This window comes from Bombus pascuorum, chromosome 4 (assembly GCF_905332965.1).
Source record: "Bombus pascuorum chromosome 4, iyBomPasc1.1, whole genome shotgun sequence".
Classification (NCBI taxonomy): domain Eukaryota; kingdom Metazoa; phylum Arthropoda; class Insecta; order Hymenoptera; family Apidae; genus Bombus; species Bombus pascuorum.
In genome coordinates this window covers 1823424-1840779 of record NC_083491.1, presented here as the reverse complement: position 1 = coordinate 1840779, position 17356 = coordinate 1823424, and the positions used below count along the sequence as shown (strand labels likewise).

The 17356-nt window shown below is 35.7% G+C and overlaps 3 protein-coding genes across 3 annotated transcripts; 2 read left to right on the top strand and 1 right to left on the bottom strand.

Moving 5' to 3' along the window:
* Positions 1 to 6974: 6974 nt before the first annotated feature.
* Positions 6975 to 7692, top strand: LOC132905938 (large ribosomal subunit protein eL33). The gene is made up of 3 exons (XM_060957690.1): positions 6975 to 7262; positions 7387 to 7545; positions 7623 to 7692. The coding sequence occupies exons 1-3, from the start codon at positions 7005 to 7007 to the stop codon at positions 7644 to 7646; spliced, it is 441 nt and encodes a 146-aa protein (XP_060813673.1). The 5' UTR covers positions 6975 to 7004; the 3' UTR covers positions 7647 to 7692.
* A 374-nt stretch (positions 7693 to 8066) lies between these two features.
* Positions 8067 to 9495, top strand: LOC132905935 (SPRY domain-containing protein 7). The gene is made up of 4 exons (XM_060957687.1): positions 8067 to 8406; positions 8662 to 8939; positions 9000 to 9102; positions 9175 to 9495. Exons 1-4 carry the CDS (start codon positions 8301 to 8303, stop codon positions 9270 to 9272), a joined length of 585 nt encoding a protein of 194 aa, XP_060813670.1. The 5' UTR covers positions 8067 to 8300; the 3' UTR covers positions 9273 to 9495.
* Positions 9496 to 9637: 142 nt separating this feature from the next.
* LOC132905920 (heparan-sulfate 6-O-sulfotransferase 1-B) lies at positions 9638 to 17337 on the bottom strand. The gene is made up of 4 exons (XM_060957663.1): positions 16790 to 17337; positions 15668 to 16071; positions 15095 to 15274; positions 9638 to 13879 (listed from the first exon to the last, which is right to left on the bottom strand). Exons 1-4 carry the CDS (start codon positions 17226 to 17228, stop codon positions 13562 to 13564), a joined length of 1341 nt encoding a protein of 446 aa, XP_060813646.1. The 5' UTR covers positions 17229 to 17337; the 3' UTR covers positions 9638 to 13561.
* Between the last annotated feature and the right edge of the window lie 19 nt (positions 17338 to 17356).

Sequence of the window (17356 nt, the reverse complement as noted above, 5' to 3'; positions counted from 1 at the left end):
TCTAGAATATTGGATTTTCCCAATGTTAGACTCGATATAACTGTCGTTATTTACAATTTAGTTAAGTGTCAAAATAGGTCAAGGGTCCAGTTCGACAGCAAAAATTCTGGTCGGACGTTTGATAACGAAAGAGTTAAAAGAGAGTGGAAACCCGTAACGTTACGATTGATATTCGAAGCGCTAGTCGCATTTTGTGAATCATCAGTCTGGGCGTAATGACATGATGGACCATTCTCGATCTCGCACCTGGACGACCCTCAGTTCTCTGGATCATGATACCACACTGAGCTTTTATTCAAACACTATGTTAGATGTTATCTCCGTAGTGTTAACGATACTTGAATTGAATTCGGTAACGGTGTGTTGATCCCGCACTTACTTTGTTTGAGCCGTATGCCCCCCGTAAGGCGTATGTGAGCCACTATGTTCGATCCGACACCTGATTACCGCACTGGACATGTATGAAGACATTGTCCTTTGCCATATCGCCACACTGCGTTAGATGTTATTTCCATGATACTTGAATCGAATTCGGTAACGGTGTGTTGATCCCGCACTTACTTTGTTTGAGCCGTATGCCCCCCGTAAGGCGTATGTGAGCCACTATGTTCGATCCGACACCTGATTACCGCACTGGACATGTATGAAGACATTGTCCTTTGCCATATCGCCACACTGGCATATGCAAACTCTTTCTGCTAAGTGCTGTGGTCAGAATGATCCTCTGAGACCAAGGTACTCGCATCGTCATGGTCACTGTTCTCGTCATCACCGCAGACGTCCAACTCAGTAGGAACGCGACTATCTGGCATTTTCTTTAACCTATCATGACTGTATTTATATGACCGTTTGCCGTCTAGTGTTTTTAAAATGTACCTATCTCCTTCCAAAATTTCCGCTATCACAAATGGACCGCTAAATTTCGGATCTAGTTTCGTTTGGTTCCTTTCCTCGTTTTTCTTTAATACAAAGTCACCGAGATTGAATTTAACTACTTTGGCTTTCGTTTTATCGAATCTTTCCTTATCGTACTTAGCGCTATCTTCCATATTTCGTATGGCCTGTTGTCTTACGTTGCAGATATCTATTTCCTTTTCTTCGGTATTTTCAAATAGTAGTAACCCGTAGGGTCTCGCTGTTTTACCAATTAATAATTCTAGCGGACTCGATTTAGTCACACGATGAGTGGTGCAATTTAAAGCTAACTGTATTTCGCCGATTGCGTCTTGCCATGATCGCCCGGTCGTTTCTACCGTTGTAAACATATTCTTTAATGTACCCATAGTACGCTCTACCTGTCCATTCGCTCTACTAGCACCGGTTGCTATTAGGTGGAGTTTAATTTGTTTATCCCGACAAAAATCTTGAAATTCTTTGCCGGTAAAACATCGCCCTTGATCCGCTATTATCCGAGAGGGACTGCCGAATAGAAATATGGCGGACTTAAGTGCCTTAACGGTGCTAAGTGAGTCTATTTTACGAGTGTGGTGTAAGTATACAAATTTGGTAAAGGCATCGATCAGGACAATGACGTATTCTTTCGAGTCGTTCTTGCCGCTCAGCTTTCCCGTTATGTCTACGTGAATGGTATGCCAAGGTATGCTAGTCTTAGGTATGGGATGTAATTCAACTTGCACTTTGCCTGAATTCGCCTTAGAAATCTGACAAGCATGACAGTTCTCTACGAATTTGCGAACATATTTCGCCATCCCTTCGAACCAGTAATACTCGTACAGTTTCTCGAGCGTTTTATCCCAACCTAAGTGCATAATTGACTGGTGTATGTGGTTAATGACGGACCACCTAAACCCTCTTGGTACGATGGGCAGGCAGAGGGTCTTGCCTCTCCTTTGTATTTTACGGTAAAGGGTACCGGATCGTAACTCGTAAGTAATCGCAATGTCTTCCGCGAGCTCGTCGTTTCGCAGTTTGTTGACGATTTCAGAAATTTGAGGGTCGCGACGTTGTTCCGCTAGTAGCCAATCTTCCGAGATTTCGGCCAGATTAATTTTCTTTTCTTCGATCTTGTTGGTGGGGGCGCGGTCGGTGTCTACAAGATTACGCGAGAAGAAATCTACGTGGGCCATTCGTTTGCCTTCTCGATACATAATGTCGAAAGTGAAAGTTTGCAAGTAAGCCCACCACCTATGAACCCTGTCACTTAGACTTACTTTATTACGAGCTGCTTTTAACGAGTTACAATCAGTGACAACGAGAAATTCCCGTCCGTGTAAATAGTGGCGAAACTGTTTAACGGCGTTTACAACTGCCAGGGTCTCTAGTTCATATGAATGATATCTGGATTCCGCGGGGCTCGTTCTCTTACTGTAATATTCTATTACTCGGTTTCTGCCGTCGATTTTGTGCATTAAAATAGCGCCGTATCCGTCCGAACTAGCGTCAGTATGTAATTCTATCGGGTAATTCGGGTCAAATATCATCAACACCGGCTCGTTGGTCAGGATGGAAATTATCTTTTGCCTTATGGTTTCGTGTCTATCTGTCCAAGTTAGGTTTTTAATACCGGAGGTAAGTGCGTACAATGGTTTCATTACCTGCGAAAATTTAGGGACGAATTTTCGGAAATAGGAGGCTAAACCTATGAACTGCCTAAGTTGAGCGACGGTCGTTGGTGCCGGTAGAGAACTCAAGGCTTGTATTTTACCCGGATTTGGGCGAACTTCTCCGTTATGAACTACGTACCCGAGATAAAGTACAGACGTCTTGAGAAAGGAACACTTCGAAAAATTGAAGGAGAACCCGGCGTTTACGAGGGTACCTAGTACGATGGGTAATCTTTCTAGAGCCTGGTCTACCGATTCAGCGATGATTAGGACGTCATCCAGGTAGACAACAACGTACGAGTGGGCGAGGCCGCCCAAGGCATTGAGGATAGCCCTCTGGAAAACGGACGGTGCGTTTTTCAATCCAAACGGCATCGTCGTATACTCGTACTGCCCGTCGGGGGTGACAAACGCTGTATATTCTGTCGAATTGGGATGAATGGGGATTTGATGGAACCCGCTGGCCATGTCGAGGCTAATGAAGTACTTCGCCCTTTGCAATCTCGCGATTTGATCCGCGATAAGAGGTAGAGGATATCGGTCCGCGACCGTATTTTTGTTTAGCTCTCGAAAATCTACGCACAACATATCCGAGCCGTCCTTCTTCTTTACGAGTAACATAGGGCTCGCGAACGGTGAGTTACTAGGCCTTATAATTTCTGCCTTAATTAATTCGCTTATTCGTTCGCGCACTATGCTTCGCTCTGCCTCGCTAAGCCTGTAGGGGCTTCTTTGTACGGTGATATTAGGATCGATCAGACGTATCTCTAACTGTCCCGTATTTACTCGTGCACGCGGGAAACCCGTAATAAATGAACTTTTGAATTCTTCGAGGATGGAGATCAATCGGTCTTTGTCTTTACCGAACACCTCGGTGTCGACCCCATTAATATCGATTTTACTTTCGGCGGTTATATTGTAAACATTGACAGCTTTTGCCCTGCAAATACTGAGGCTATTTTGGGTAATATTGACGTTAAAACCCTGGCTCAAAATTTCGCGGCCTATCATGATGTCGTAATTTAGATAGCCGTCGGCAAGGATGTGAAAAATTATCTCCAACGCAAAACCATTAATACGTACTATGGATGCAATTTGAGACGTGCAATTAATACGGTGATTTCCTATCCCTCGCATTACTACTACGTCGGTCGTTCTTTTGCCGGAAAACTTCGAGGCTATGGACTCTTTGATTAGCGAACATTCGGCTCCAGAATCGAAATAAAACGAGAACGACTCACCCAGATGGCTTAAGTTACCAGTTGAAGACTCAACCACGCAGGAGTTGACTCGACGTTCGTTAACGGGGTTGCGATTTGTTTTCTGCAGCAGCGGGCAGTTGGATGCGATGTGGCCCTCTCCGCGACACTTGAAGCATGACACCTTGGACGATCCAGCCGGTCGGCTTTTCTCCTGTCTCTCGGTTCTCATTCTCGTACGACACTCCGCTATCTTATGCCCGGGAATACCACAGTGACGACACCTGATCCGGGGGTCAGGTATCTTCTGCCGTTTAACTTCGGGGCCCGTCGACGGATTTCCTGACGAAGGCGCCGGCCTCTTCTTCGCGTAGTGGAAAGCTTTCATTTCCATCAAAAATTGATCCCGAGTCTTGATGTCGCTTGTAAGCGCTAGTTTCTCGACACGTTCATCGAGCAGACTCAGGTGATAAAGAACGGTGGCGTGGACTATCTCGATCGCATCCAGATGATCCCACCTTGCCCCAAGGAGGGAACAGAGACGAACACCATAGGTCCCTATGGATTCAACTTCCAGCCGAGGTTCGGCTACCATCTTCATTAGAGCTTCGGTTGTCGTTTCGATACCACCAAAGCGCGTAAGAAAAAGTTCTTTAAATTTTGACCAAGTAAGGCTTGCATTGACCGGCACCTGCGCGAGCCACCCCGCGGCAGTGCCCTTCAGCGCTTGACTCACGGTGCGAAGTAACTCATTATATCGCATGGGCCTTCCTTCCATGAGACAACTGGCAAGTGAGCACCATGCGACAGGGTCGGTACCCGCGATATCGGGATTGAACGTCGGTAATGATATGTCCTTATGTTCCACACTCACCCCTGGCTCCTCCCATTGACTCAAGACAGCCAGAAGCCGCTTCGAAATTGTAGACGGTGGTGATACTTCCTTAGGTTCCGCACCCGCCTCTTGCTTTTTCAATTCACTTGCGATGGCCAGAAGCTGCTCCTTAATTGTAGACGGTGGTGATCCCACTTCTGATGTCGGGTTGACGTTAGGGGCGTTTAATGAGTCTTCACCAGTGTTGTTCATGGTTGTCGCACAGATATTTATTACACAAGTATGGCTGATACAAGATTGACAATCGGACGCGGTAACTGGACGCTAATGACAATGGCCCTAGGTTCGATATAGCGAATCCACGGTCAACGGGATAACGAATATACTTTGCTTCAAAGTCTAAGTCGTACTCAACTTACTACTCGTGATACTAGGAACGCTTGATTGACTCTTAGCTAATCGGATTGCCAGAAAAGAATGAATTTCCGTCGCGACGACGCTGCAGAGGAAAACTATGACGGGGTGTGCCTAAGGGCACGAGATCATCGGATTCGTCAAAGAAAGCCTCCACTCGGAGGGTGAGGGAAATAGGCGCTGCTGTTAATTGGTCAATTTCTATGTTGGCGGTTGGAAAAGGATGCTAGCCGCCCTAGAGAGAGAGTTCCTAGCAGGCAACGCCGTACGTGACCAAATCAGGCTTTCCCGTAACTTCTCGCAATAGGTGACAGATTTACAGGCTGATGGAACAAAGACTGTTTGTCAATCTGAAGGACTTTAGTTAACTAGGTCCTAAGATTTATAACGGTTCCTCAGGCTATCTGAACATAAACTGTAAACGATGCATCGGCATCTGGCGATCATCTGGCCCAAAGAATGGGGTCTGTGCGTGGCGAGCTGCGGGGCCGCTGGAATGTCTTATTGTCAAGTGTCTGTACTGCCAATTCTTTAAAGGAAAGCTATGTTATTTTATGTCTCTGTTATGTGAAACGTTCATCCCGTGACCGTGGCTACGCTCGGCGACCGGATGTCGCCTCGAGCCTAAACTCATTGTCTCAAATTTCGAATGACTGTGTCTGGGTTATTTCGTAAATGCTACAGTATTCGGGCTTTTCCAAATAATTCCAATGGGGGGGGGCCCGGTGTACTTTCATCTCCGACATATATATATGCATTGAAATGCTTATTATTTTCATAAAAATACCGAGTATGACTAGAGCTTGTTAGATATGTAATATAAGTTATCATTCTTAACATAAATCGTTAATATTCAAAATTAAAACTTAAATTATTAAACTTGTATGGTAATCGTACCAACGACGTACATGTAGCACAAATCTAGTATCTTGTAAAATTTTATATACATATTCGTTCCATTCATGATATAGTATATTATATATAATGTATCATGTACATATGTATAATCAGCTATAATTCAACAAATAATAAATTGTTGAACTGGGAAACAAGTTAAGAGAAAAATATTTAAAAAGTCTCTAAATGTATAGCTCGTAATAAAATTTAAAAATTTATAGGTTATTACATACTAAAATAATAATATATGAAGATTTCCTACGTTCTTAATTTCACACAAACTTGAATGTTTACCTGCATCGTAGCTATTCTTAATTGCTGGACAATCCGATTCTCGTCTGTTATAATTACTATATAATTTCAAACAATAATCGAGTATTAAATCATGATTAAATCCGATTTAAATCTTCATTAATTTACACCGTTTGCCACGTTATGGAACACTCAACGGCATCTGCTGTTTCTGCACAAAGCTAGTACTCGATTGATAATACCACATGGCCCCTAATCGAGCAGAGTGTTTTATACTCTTGTCGTAAGAGGGCTTCAGCTTCCTGTTTCTTTTAGTTCACGATATACCGTACGGTACGTTTTGTAGTGTCAGACTCTCGTATTTATTATTTAAAATATATATAATTAATGAAATTGACAGATTAATAATAGTTACAAACTGTTGTTAATTGTTTCGTAAAGCCATATAATTATTCTCAGTGTGATATTCGGCTTATTTCGTATTGATCTCAATGGATTAAGAGTATCTATCTCTGCATGGTATTTCCAGTCGTACAACAACAAAAGCGTGTACTTTGTTGTGAAATTCCAATATTTTAACGCTAGATACTTTTCCATGAATTCTATAAAATGACCGCGTTACAAATATTTTGTTTCAATACTAAAGTGAAATATTATTTTGTTTCTTGTCTAGAATTCAAATATTACTTTAACATAACCTATAGTAGTGCATTAATTTTAGATCTTATTTAATAATCATGTCATAACGTGTGATTATTTTAATCAAAGATGGATTTTTGCGCAATAAAATTTATTATTGCAATATAATTCCAAATTTTACAAATGTGATTTCTTCTGTTAGAGATGGCAGACGCACCTACTGAATCAAAGGCGAAAACAAAAGCAGTCAAGAAACCAAAGGAGAAGCCAGTAGAGCCTCCTCCTTTAAAAAAGAGACCTTTCAAAAGACACGGACGTCTTTATGCAAAGGCCATTTTCACTGGATATAAACGAGGGCTTCGTAATCAACATGAACACACAGCGTTACTTAAAGTCGAAGGAGCGAGGACTAAAGGGGATTCAGACTTTTATGTAGGAAAACGATGTGTTTATGTATATAAGGTAACTTCTATTATGTTTGCATTAATTCTTTTATTTCAATTTCGTACCGTGGTACATGAGAATATGGATCGATATATAGTCATGGATACAAGTCAAACAATCGTGATATGTTAATTGTTCATAGGCAAAGAATAAGACACCTGTTCCTGGCAAGAAAAGTAGGAAAACAAAAATTAGGGCTATTTGGGGTAAAGTAACCCGGCCACATGGAACCAGTGGTTCAGTGCGTGCTAAGTTTAAGAAGAATCTGCCAGCTAAAGCTATGGGCCACCGTATTAGAATTGTAAGTTATTTAATGATTAGTTAACTAGTTATGTAATATATAAATATGAATTTGCTAATATCGTTATTTTATTACAGATGCTTTATCCCAGTCGGATTTAAATAAATTTTTATGTTGTATAAAATAAGTAAATAAATAACCAGTTTGGTACTAAATATAGTGTTTTTCTCTCTTTTCTTGTTTTCTCCTTTATCTTTTATTACTATCTATGATATTTAATAAATATTAAACCTACTCAAATTTTAATATTAAATCAAGTTTCAATTGTAATTACAATTTTAACTAAAAATTTAATGCTTGAATTTGATTCCAACAGAGTCATAAATTATGAGATGGTTTGATATAACCTTAAATTTCATACATATAATATATGTAGCATATTTTAGTTAATACGACAATATTTAAAATTAAAAGCAGTTCCTGATATTACATTAAATAAAAAATGAAACATACCTGTAAAAGGTAAATAAAAAATTAATATTGATTGCATAAATTTGGGAGGAAGCCATTTTCTGTCATCTACGCATCTACCTACACACTGAAGCTTAAAGTGCAATCTCTACGTTGAAACACGCACAGCACTAACTTACTATCATATCTGCGTGCTGTATGGTGTGTAATATTTTCGGCGTAATCGAAGTAAATAACGCGATTCGTTCGTTTCATTATACGGGAGAAAAGAGGATTTTTCTCCTAACAGTGTCACAATGCTTTGTGCTTTCATCTAAACAAACCGAAAAGGAAAGAGGACAAAGATGATGTTTTGCTGTTTGAGAAACTGTTTTGACGGCCTTGGCTTCGCCGCAACTCAAACACAGAAGAGAGGACCAAATCCTATATCTTTAGATACATCCTACATGGGTAATTTTTACCTTCTATTACTAAAATAACGTTAATAATAGTGTTTGAGACGTTAACAGTACTCATATCATTGTATTTGCATAAAATTTACGTTTTTAACCGTTCCGCAAGATAAGGATGTGCACTTAGTGTCACTGATGATATTTATGTATTCCGGTCATAACGAGAGTTCTGTTTTTACGTAATCTATACTAACGATAAGAAATTTTACGAGAAATAGCAGTGCTTAAGCAAAATATTATCCAATTGGTGTAGGACATGAAGTTGTGATAGTAAAAAATGGTCTAAGAGTGTGTGGTCGTGGTGGTGCCTTAACAAATGCTCCTCTTGTCCAAAGTAAAAGTTATTTTGAAATTAAAATACAACAAGGTGGTATATGGGCCATTGGATTAGCCACTAGATCTACAGATCTGAACGTTACAACTGGAGGAAATGATAAAGAAAGTTGGGCTCTCAATTTTGATTCTATCGTAAGGCATAATCAGCAAGAAATACATAAGATTCAAAGTCCAGTCCAAGAAGGAGATATTATCGTAAGTACAAATTACAGGGGGATATATCAGTTCATAAATTAATAACCTTTTGTTCATCAGGGTGTGTCTTATGACCACATAGAACTTAATTTCTACTTAAATGGAAAACCGATAGGTGCTCCAGTAATGGGTATAAAGGGAACCGTGTATCCAGTACTCTATGGTAATTATTTTCAAACTAAAAGAATATAGTAATGTTTTAACAAGTTAAAAAAAAAAAAATCTTTCTTTATAGTGGATGATGGGGCCATTTTAGACTTAATTTTGGATAACTTTATTCATCCCCCACCCACAGGTTTTGAAAAAATTATGCTAGAGCAATCATTACTCTAGCAAAGACATTCCTACTTATTATAAGTGTCAATCTCTTTATACCTTGGCACTCAAAGCATTGTATGTCCATCCTATATCTGTCTAACATTAAAATATGGAATCAAAAATTATTCTAATCTAGACAGAAATTCTTGAAATATAGCATTATGAATAAGAAATATTTCTCTTAATAATGTACAAATATATTTAATTAACAATTGCAAAATAAACATTTTAATTTATATCTTGCCTTTATCTTTCTTTTTTATTATTCCTGTAGAATGATATCTATAAGAATTAATGCTTATAATACTATAATGATAATATTAACAAATGTAACCTAAGCTAATTTGAATTTGGTATATTTTAATATAACTACATATATATATAGTTTTTGTATAATTGTTTAATAATCAAATAACATAATTTTAAATATGTGTACAACTTACATATAATATTTTTATATAATATATATATATATATATTTATATGTCTGTATAAGATTGTATATAATATTGTGTACACAACAATTTATTGTTCCTTAATGATTTAATGGTATGGTATGTACACTGGCTGGCTTACATAAGGTACCATTGGCTTAGGCCTATATTTTGCTTTATTAGGCTACTGTCATGGATTTTTGTTCTTATTATTCTTTTTTTTTTTTTTTATTACAACTTAAATTCATGCTAAAAATTTCATATTACATATTAAAGCTAGCCTTTCATTCACGCTAATCTGACAAGTATGAGTTCATTTTTACAATGCTGATAATGCAAGTAACTATCAATCCCATAAATGTTATAGTCACAAGCATCCTGTTGCACACGTAATGAGATAAACATACTAACACGATGAAAAAATGGCAGAGATACATGTAATTAGTGAAACTTAAAAGATTCGATAAAATAATACACGACGTTCTTAAATATGTGATGTTAATTTTAAAATACTGCACACCCTGTGTGATTTAAGTTCGATCATTTCTGAATTATTTCGAAGATGTTAGCGTATAGCGAAGGCAAGTACGCGAAAATAGCGATATATTGCTAAAAATCTGTTTCTGTGCATCAGTTGCTTAAACAATCATTTGTGTTTTCATCCAAGTAGATACCTCCTAATTATATTATTGTACCTATGTATCAAGTGGAAAGATCTTGAAATACATCTTTTCACTTATTGCAATTATAATGATCACTTTGTTTAAGAACATATAAAAGTTTCCTTTTTACAATTGCTTTTAACAAGCTCTCTGCATTTTTGTAAAAACTTATTAAATCTTTGGTCCTTAACGTTACTTTTAAATGATCATTATCGTTAATCATATTACATGCTTAATATTATATATATATATTTATAAATAGATTGCCCATAAGTTGTTCACGCCTGAATGATAATAGTACCAAATTAATTCTTGTCTACACTTTTAAATAATACTCCAAAGACAATATACTTCGTTTTGTCAAAAATTAAATTGATACTATTATCAACCACAAGTCAACAAAAAAGAAACACATTTAACATAGGCCACAGAAAGCCTGAAATTTAAGAACGTTGGAAAAGACGATATGCTTTTCTAGTTAATATAAACCATTTCTAATAGCAAAGCTAAAAGAACAGATCCATTTGTTTTACATCACTCATGGCACTCATTTTATGATTCAACTTACAAATAAAGGTGGTAATCGTACAGAAGACTAATAGTACACGTTAAAACCCACGTATTCACCGGACGCATACAATGTTCATAAATGTTTGTGAGCATTTGAAGATATTACATAAGCATTATATTACATAGCATTTATGACGAACACTGGTCTACATAAATGCTAACGAACAACAACAACATCCGTGAACTTTTTTCGTCGATGATGTTCTCTTTTTTTCCACTAGACACAAATGATAACGAATTTCATTTGAAATGTAATTATACGACGACATCGGCAACGCTCACGAACGTTTCTGAACATTTGTGAAAGTTTACGTGTGCCACGCATTTCTATTAATCGCTGAACAAGTTTGGAAACGTTCGTGGATCACTTACGTAATCGACGAATACGCTGCTAAAGAGAGCTTTTGCATCTTGCTTCGCAATGATTTAATGCTAGTTATCTAAATATATCTAATGTACATAGAATATATTACATTTATTTGATGACTGGATGAAATATTTATAATGGTAACCCATTGAGTCTTATTGCACGTGTGATTCTAACACATTAAACAAGTACATGATCTTTTCAACTTAACGTGATTTACTTAATTTTGTAATGCAATAATTATTACCTTTGAACGAAGGATTGATTAAGCTGTAAATACGATTCTTTCAATGTTTGCATGTAAGTAACAAATTAAAACAATTTAACTGAAAGGAATGTGTGCTAAAACAACATGATCTTTGTGAACAGTTACACCGTCAAATAATCAGCATCTAATATTAAACACGTTTATCCAATGATCATTCATTCCAACATTCACATGAACAGTTTATCACTTAAGCTATATAAATCGCTTTTATTAATCCTATTACCACTTTATTCAAATAACACTGCAAATGATTCTATTAAAAAATATAGACTTTTAGATATATTTACAAAATTAATTTGTAATATTTATCCTTCCATTGAAAACCGCTATAAATAGAGATTTTTATACATGCTGTATATTATGTCACTTTTATTATCTCTTTCACGTGTTAATTAGGAATATCCATCGTAATGTAATTTATAACCTCAGATGTAATTTTTAAGTAAGAAATATTTCATTTCTTTTAAATTCTTTTTAAACAGAAGCAGGCATAATTACATTTCTTAAACGATACTTTTAATTTGCCATAGAATAACGATTAAAGATACCACTATTGTAGAATTTACATCATATACGGTATGTGTCGAAAGTAAATTTAATCGTAGAAACGAAAAAATAAAGCAACAAGATTATGTATCGATTCATATTAGTAATTGAAGCCATGGATTCCAAAGCAGCACAAGTCCACTGTTTCACACTATATGAGTCATTGACATAATTGTTTTTAATTTACTCAAATCTATCTAATAACATTTTAAAATAATGCAAATATGTCATCCAGCACGACAATTTTCAACGACAATGACACATCGATGAGACAACTAATCACGCAGTTATTCTAATTTAAAGAAAACACCAGTTTCAACTTTTAGTGCGTAAAATGCTTACAATGATAAGATGTCATTAAAACTTGCAAAGTGCCGGCCGGTGAACTCAAATCATCGCACATGCTTCGAAACCTTATTACAGAAATATAGATTTACCGAGAAATCTAGAATGATGACTCACGCAGTAAAATTTGGGTCAGCGAATAAACATGTTTTTTTGTTAAATACCATTTTTTTAATAAGTTGGCTGAAAGTACAATAATAAATTACTCGATAATTTCCAAAACAGCACAAGTTTACGGTTTTACGAAAATTCTTACAAAGAACACGATTATCTAATAACGATTAAAAAAATATATATATATATGTACATATATATAATGAAAATGTATGCGCAATTGATACTTACAGCAAAAAATCAACAAAATCGATAATGAATTAAAAAAGATTGATTTTCTCGAGATATTGATTGATGGACTTGTGCTATTTTGGAATTCACGGCTTCAATTTTTATTATTAAATAATAGAACTAATTTTTATCACTTGTGAAGAATACTAAAACAAATACATATAAAATATTGAGTATCATATGAAATACTAGACATTTATATCTTTGCAAAACATATTAAAGTTAACATTTTTTCCTAATCTTATTAGATTTTTTCATGTAAGTAGTAAGAATGCATTCAAGAAATAATTATAGTATCTTTTCCCTAGAATTGACTTCGTAACACGCATTAAAAAAATCTGTTTGCAAGCTTTCACCTTATACGAAGTAAAAACGTTAACAAAATCCAAGTTTAAATGTGATATATTTTAAGCAGCAAAAGTTGCATTAAATGGAAGAACTCTTTAAAAAAAATTATGAACATTATATAAATCATAAAAAAATTTGTGTGATTATATATTTCATTTCATATATAGCTACCGAAAGAGGATTCCAAGGATATATTCCAAGATCCTCTCTGGGCTCTCTTTGGTCTTATCCACATTATTTTCTATAAACACTTTTGGTAAGTTCTATGCAGACCACTGCCGCATATAATAATTCTATGTAAAATTTCTTTTTTCTTTCAAGGATGATTCCCTGAGATACTCAGATTCAGAGCAACATTTTTCTCGCTCGGCCATGAATACAAAGCATCGATCATTATCTATCAGCAACATACTTACATATCATTCAACATCTGTAGTATCTTCTATGACAGAATCCCAATTGAATTCCGTTGCACTTTGCCTAGAAGGTAATTCTCCAAGGTGTTGAAATCGTTGTACAAAGTATGGATCGCGATCTCTAAGTCGTTTGAACCTTTGGAACGCAAGATTTTTTGCGAAATCATACAGTTCCAGATCCAGTCTGTTTAATCTACGCACAGCATCTAACTGCTCCGTGCTTAGGGTAGCCATTGTGGCAGCGCTTAACGTCGCGTTATGTTGTTCAAACGCAACGGCAAATCTCATTCCGAATGTTTCTTCAAAGGAATACTGTCCCACCTATTCGATTTTAATTTAATTTTATAATATGTACGCACCTAGGTAAACGTATAAAATGCGAATTTTTTATATAGCGTGCAACGAATTTCGCGAAGAAATTAAAAATTTCAACTCGTCGTATAAAAGCAAATCGATAATACAGAATCTTATACTTATATACTAATTTCTTTTAAATTTTTTAATTTTTTCAAAAGTCATTTCTAGAAATATATATACATCGATATAACTAAGTTTAAAAAATTAAAGAGGATTTTAAAGATTTCCGCGTAGTTTAGCAATTGTACTAATTTTTAATTTTTTTTTTGTTAAAAGAAGCATATACAAATAGAACATTTTTTAATGTTTTTTTAAAATAAAGCATTATTCTTTTTGTATGATAAGCGAAAATCCGTGACATACAATTTTCTCCTATTAAGTAGTAGCGTAATGATCTAACACAATTTAAATGCGTTTTAATAAAATGCATACATATTAGTTAGTATTAAGTTCACAATAGCGTGACAATTTAAAAATTACGACGTATTAGAAGATCAGAGTTTGATAGTACAAATAGTGCTAAAAACGCATTAACTTACATAAAGCAGAACTTATATAATCGCTTCGTTTCGTGTTTTTCGTATTAAGTCGATTTTCAAAATCTCTCTATACTTTTTCCGATATTAAATATTATGAATATGTCAGATGCATTAAATAACAATGAGATAAAAATATAATTTTCATCAACATGCATTTTAGACGAGAAAATATCTTTTTAAGACCGGAACGTTAAAAGCGTGGAATATTTATAAGCATATTTATCGTTCATGTACGGGTAGGTAAGACAAATATTTACATTAAGAACTACTTTCCAAGAGATAATTGTTAGGTAAAACATAGAATCTCTTATTAATACAGGCGGTCCAAGCAATTTAGTAGCCAAAATAAATAACTTCCAAAATTTAAATAGTTGACGTACGAAAATTTACAAATAAATTAAAAACGATATAATAAGTATTAATATGATAAAATAAAATATTAAAAAAATTTTAATCGATAGATTGGTTTAAATTTTCTTATATTGCAAGACAACAACTAAAATTAAAAATAATTTCTTAACGATATTTATAAAGATTATTACAGTACTAACAAAATGGCAATGCTAAAATATATGAACATACAATCAGTACAACATATATGAACATGCATTTAATTATCAACAAAAAAATTAGTTCTTACTTTCTGGTATTCAGTCAACATGAAGAAAGGCATGAATTGCAAATTGTGCTTAGCACTAGCCAACATGAGACGATCTCTCTCCAAGCTGCTGAGCGTAGAATTGTAACAACCAACAATTGATAGATCAGCCAACATTCTTGTTTGACGGTTACTTGCCAAATTATATGGACACGCCATAAACTACATAAATGTTGTCAAAAAGGTTTAAATTTTAAATAAAATTTTGTCCCATTATCGTTATATAGCTTTTTTACGTTTATGATATTTATTGTCCAGAATCAATGTAAATAAATTCTTATGTTTTAAAATATTATAACAATGAAATAATTACTGCTTTTATAGCAGAGAACATATCTATACAAGAAGGAAAAATTGTATCTATTTAGAGAAAGAAAAATAAAGATAAGGAGAAATACTTTATCTTAATGTGTTTCTAAATGTGAAAGCCTTTCAGATAACATACTTAACGTTTTACTTATGAAAGAGATCACTATGATGAATTCATAAGAATACTAATATATAAAATGCTTACAGATTACCAAATATCAATAAAATCAATAAATGTAATATTACCTGTTCCAAAGATACCCCTTGCCAACTAGATCCAGGATAACACTGTGGTATATTTGCTTGAGTTCCTCCACACCAATGTCGAGCTCCTCTCCATGTTGCACCTCTTTGTACGTGTCTAAACTCAGACAGATACCGTGCAACAGGATCCCTTATTATAGTTATATAAAAGTATCTACGTTTTATGCCATCCCCTTCGATTTTATTTAATTCTGTATCAACACAGCTAGTCAATTCTGTCCAGTCAGCATGTAGACCACACTTCCAACCGGTAGAATATCGTGAAAAAAGCCAATTTTCATTGCGATTTGGACGGAAACAAAAACAACGCTTGCGTCTTCTTTGACAAGAACATGGTTTTTGCAGATCTAAATCTCTAACTAAGTGCTTTCCAAACAATGTACCTCCTGTAACATAAAGAAACATCAAAAAATTAACAAACATAATTTTCAAATATTTTAACTTTCTTAGTACTTTTATTACTTTATATATATATGTATATTAATAATTTAAACAAATGTTCATGACATGCATATCCTATTATTCTGTATGTTGATAAAGAGAAGCTTATGGGAGGTATGCACATGGAAAACAAAAAGGAAACACAGATATACATGCATAGCATATTAAACAGGGCAACATCCCTGAATTGTTCTTTCTCCTTCTAAGATACAGCTTGAAGGTTTCACAGTGTCTAATGAATAATGCAAAGATTCAGTTGTACAATGGTCAGAAGGGATGTTGCATTGTTTTTATTAAGCCATAGGATTGGTTACCATTAGTTCAAAGAAAATTGAAAAATCAATAAAAAATATGTTTATGCAGTCTATAATCTCTGCAATAGCTGGTCTATGTAATTGTATCCAATTTTTCTGTTGTCAGCAAATTTACAGATAATCAAACTTTGTTAAACATATAAATAAACATAACAGTCATGGAAAAAAAATTTATATCTTGACTGAAATAAATATCTTTGCATATAACAAAATTTTATTTTCATAAAAATTTCAATTGCACATTTTTCATAAAGTGCATTCAACAAAAATAAAATGGGGAGGATTGACACACATGGACACCTAAGACAAAAAAAGAAACGAATTAAACAACAATGCAAACTCAACTTACCAGTTTTCTGAATGTGCAAGAAAACGATGACATCGTGACCATTGATGTCAAACTGAAAGGTATCATTGGTAAACACATCGTCGTAACCAAGGCTCCCTTGAATACTCTGCAATCTAAAGGCAGGATGTACCGAGAGCAGGCCATTTTTGTCGAATTCGACGGAAACGGAAGACAAACCGGAGCCGGGACCAGCGGACAGACCCTCGGACAATCTCACGGACTCCTTGATCTCGCGGCTCGTGAGAGCACAGACGTGATCGGGACAGAAGTAGCCGAGATAAATGATGCCCGTGAGCGCGAGAAACAAACATATCCCTACAACGCTACGTAACCGAGTCCTCCGTGCTCGTGACTCCATCGTCGCGGACCTCTCGCATAAATCGTCCTTTACCAGGACCGAGAGTACGCTAACGCCTTCTTCGCTTGACCGTCTGCCCATTATCGCGCCCCATGTTTTTTTTCACCACTAAACACACCGCGTACCGCTCGCCGATGCGGCCTGACTAAAACTACTCTCCCAGAGAACGTCGGCCATGACAGATACTCCGTATCCCTACCACGCGCCTT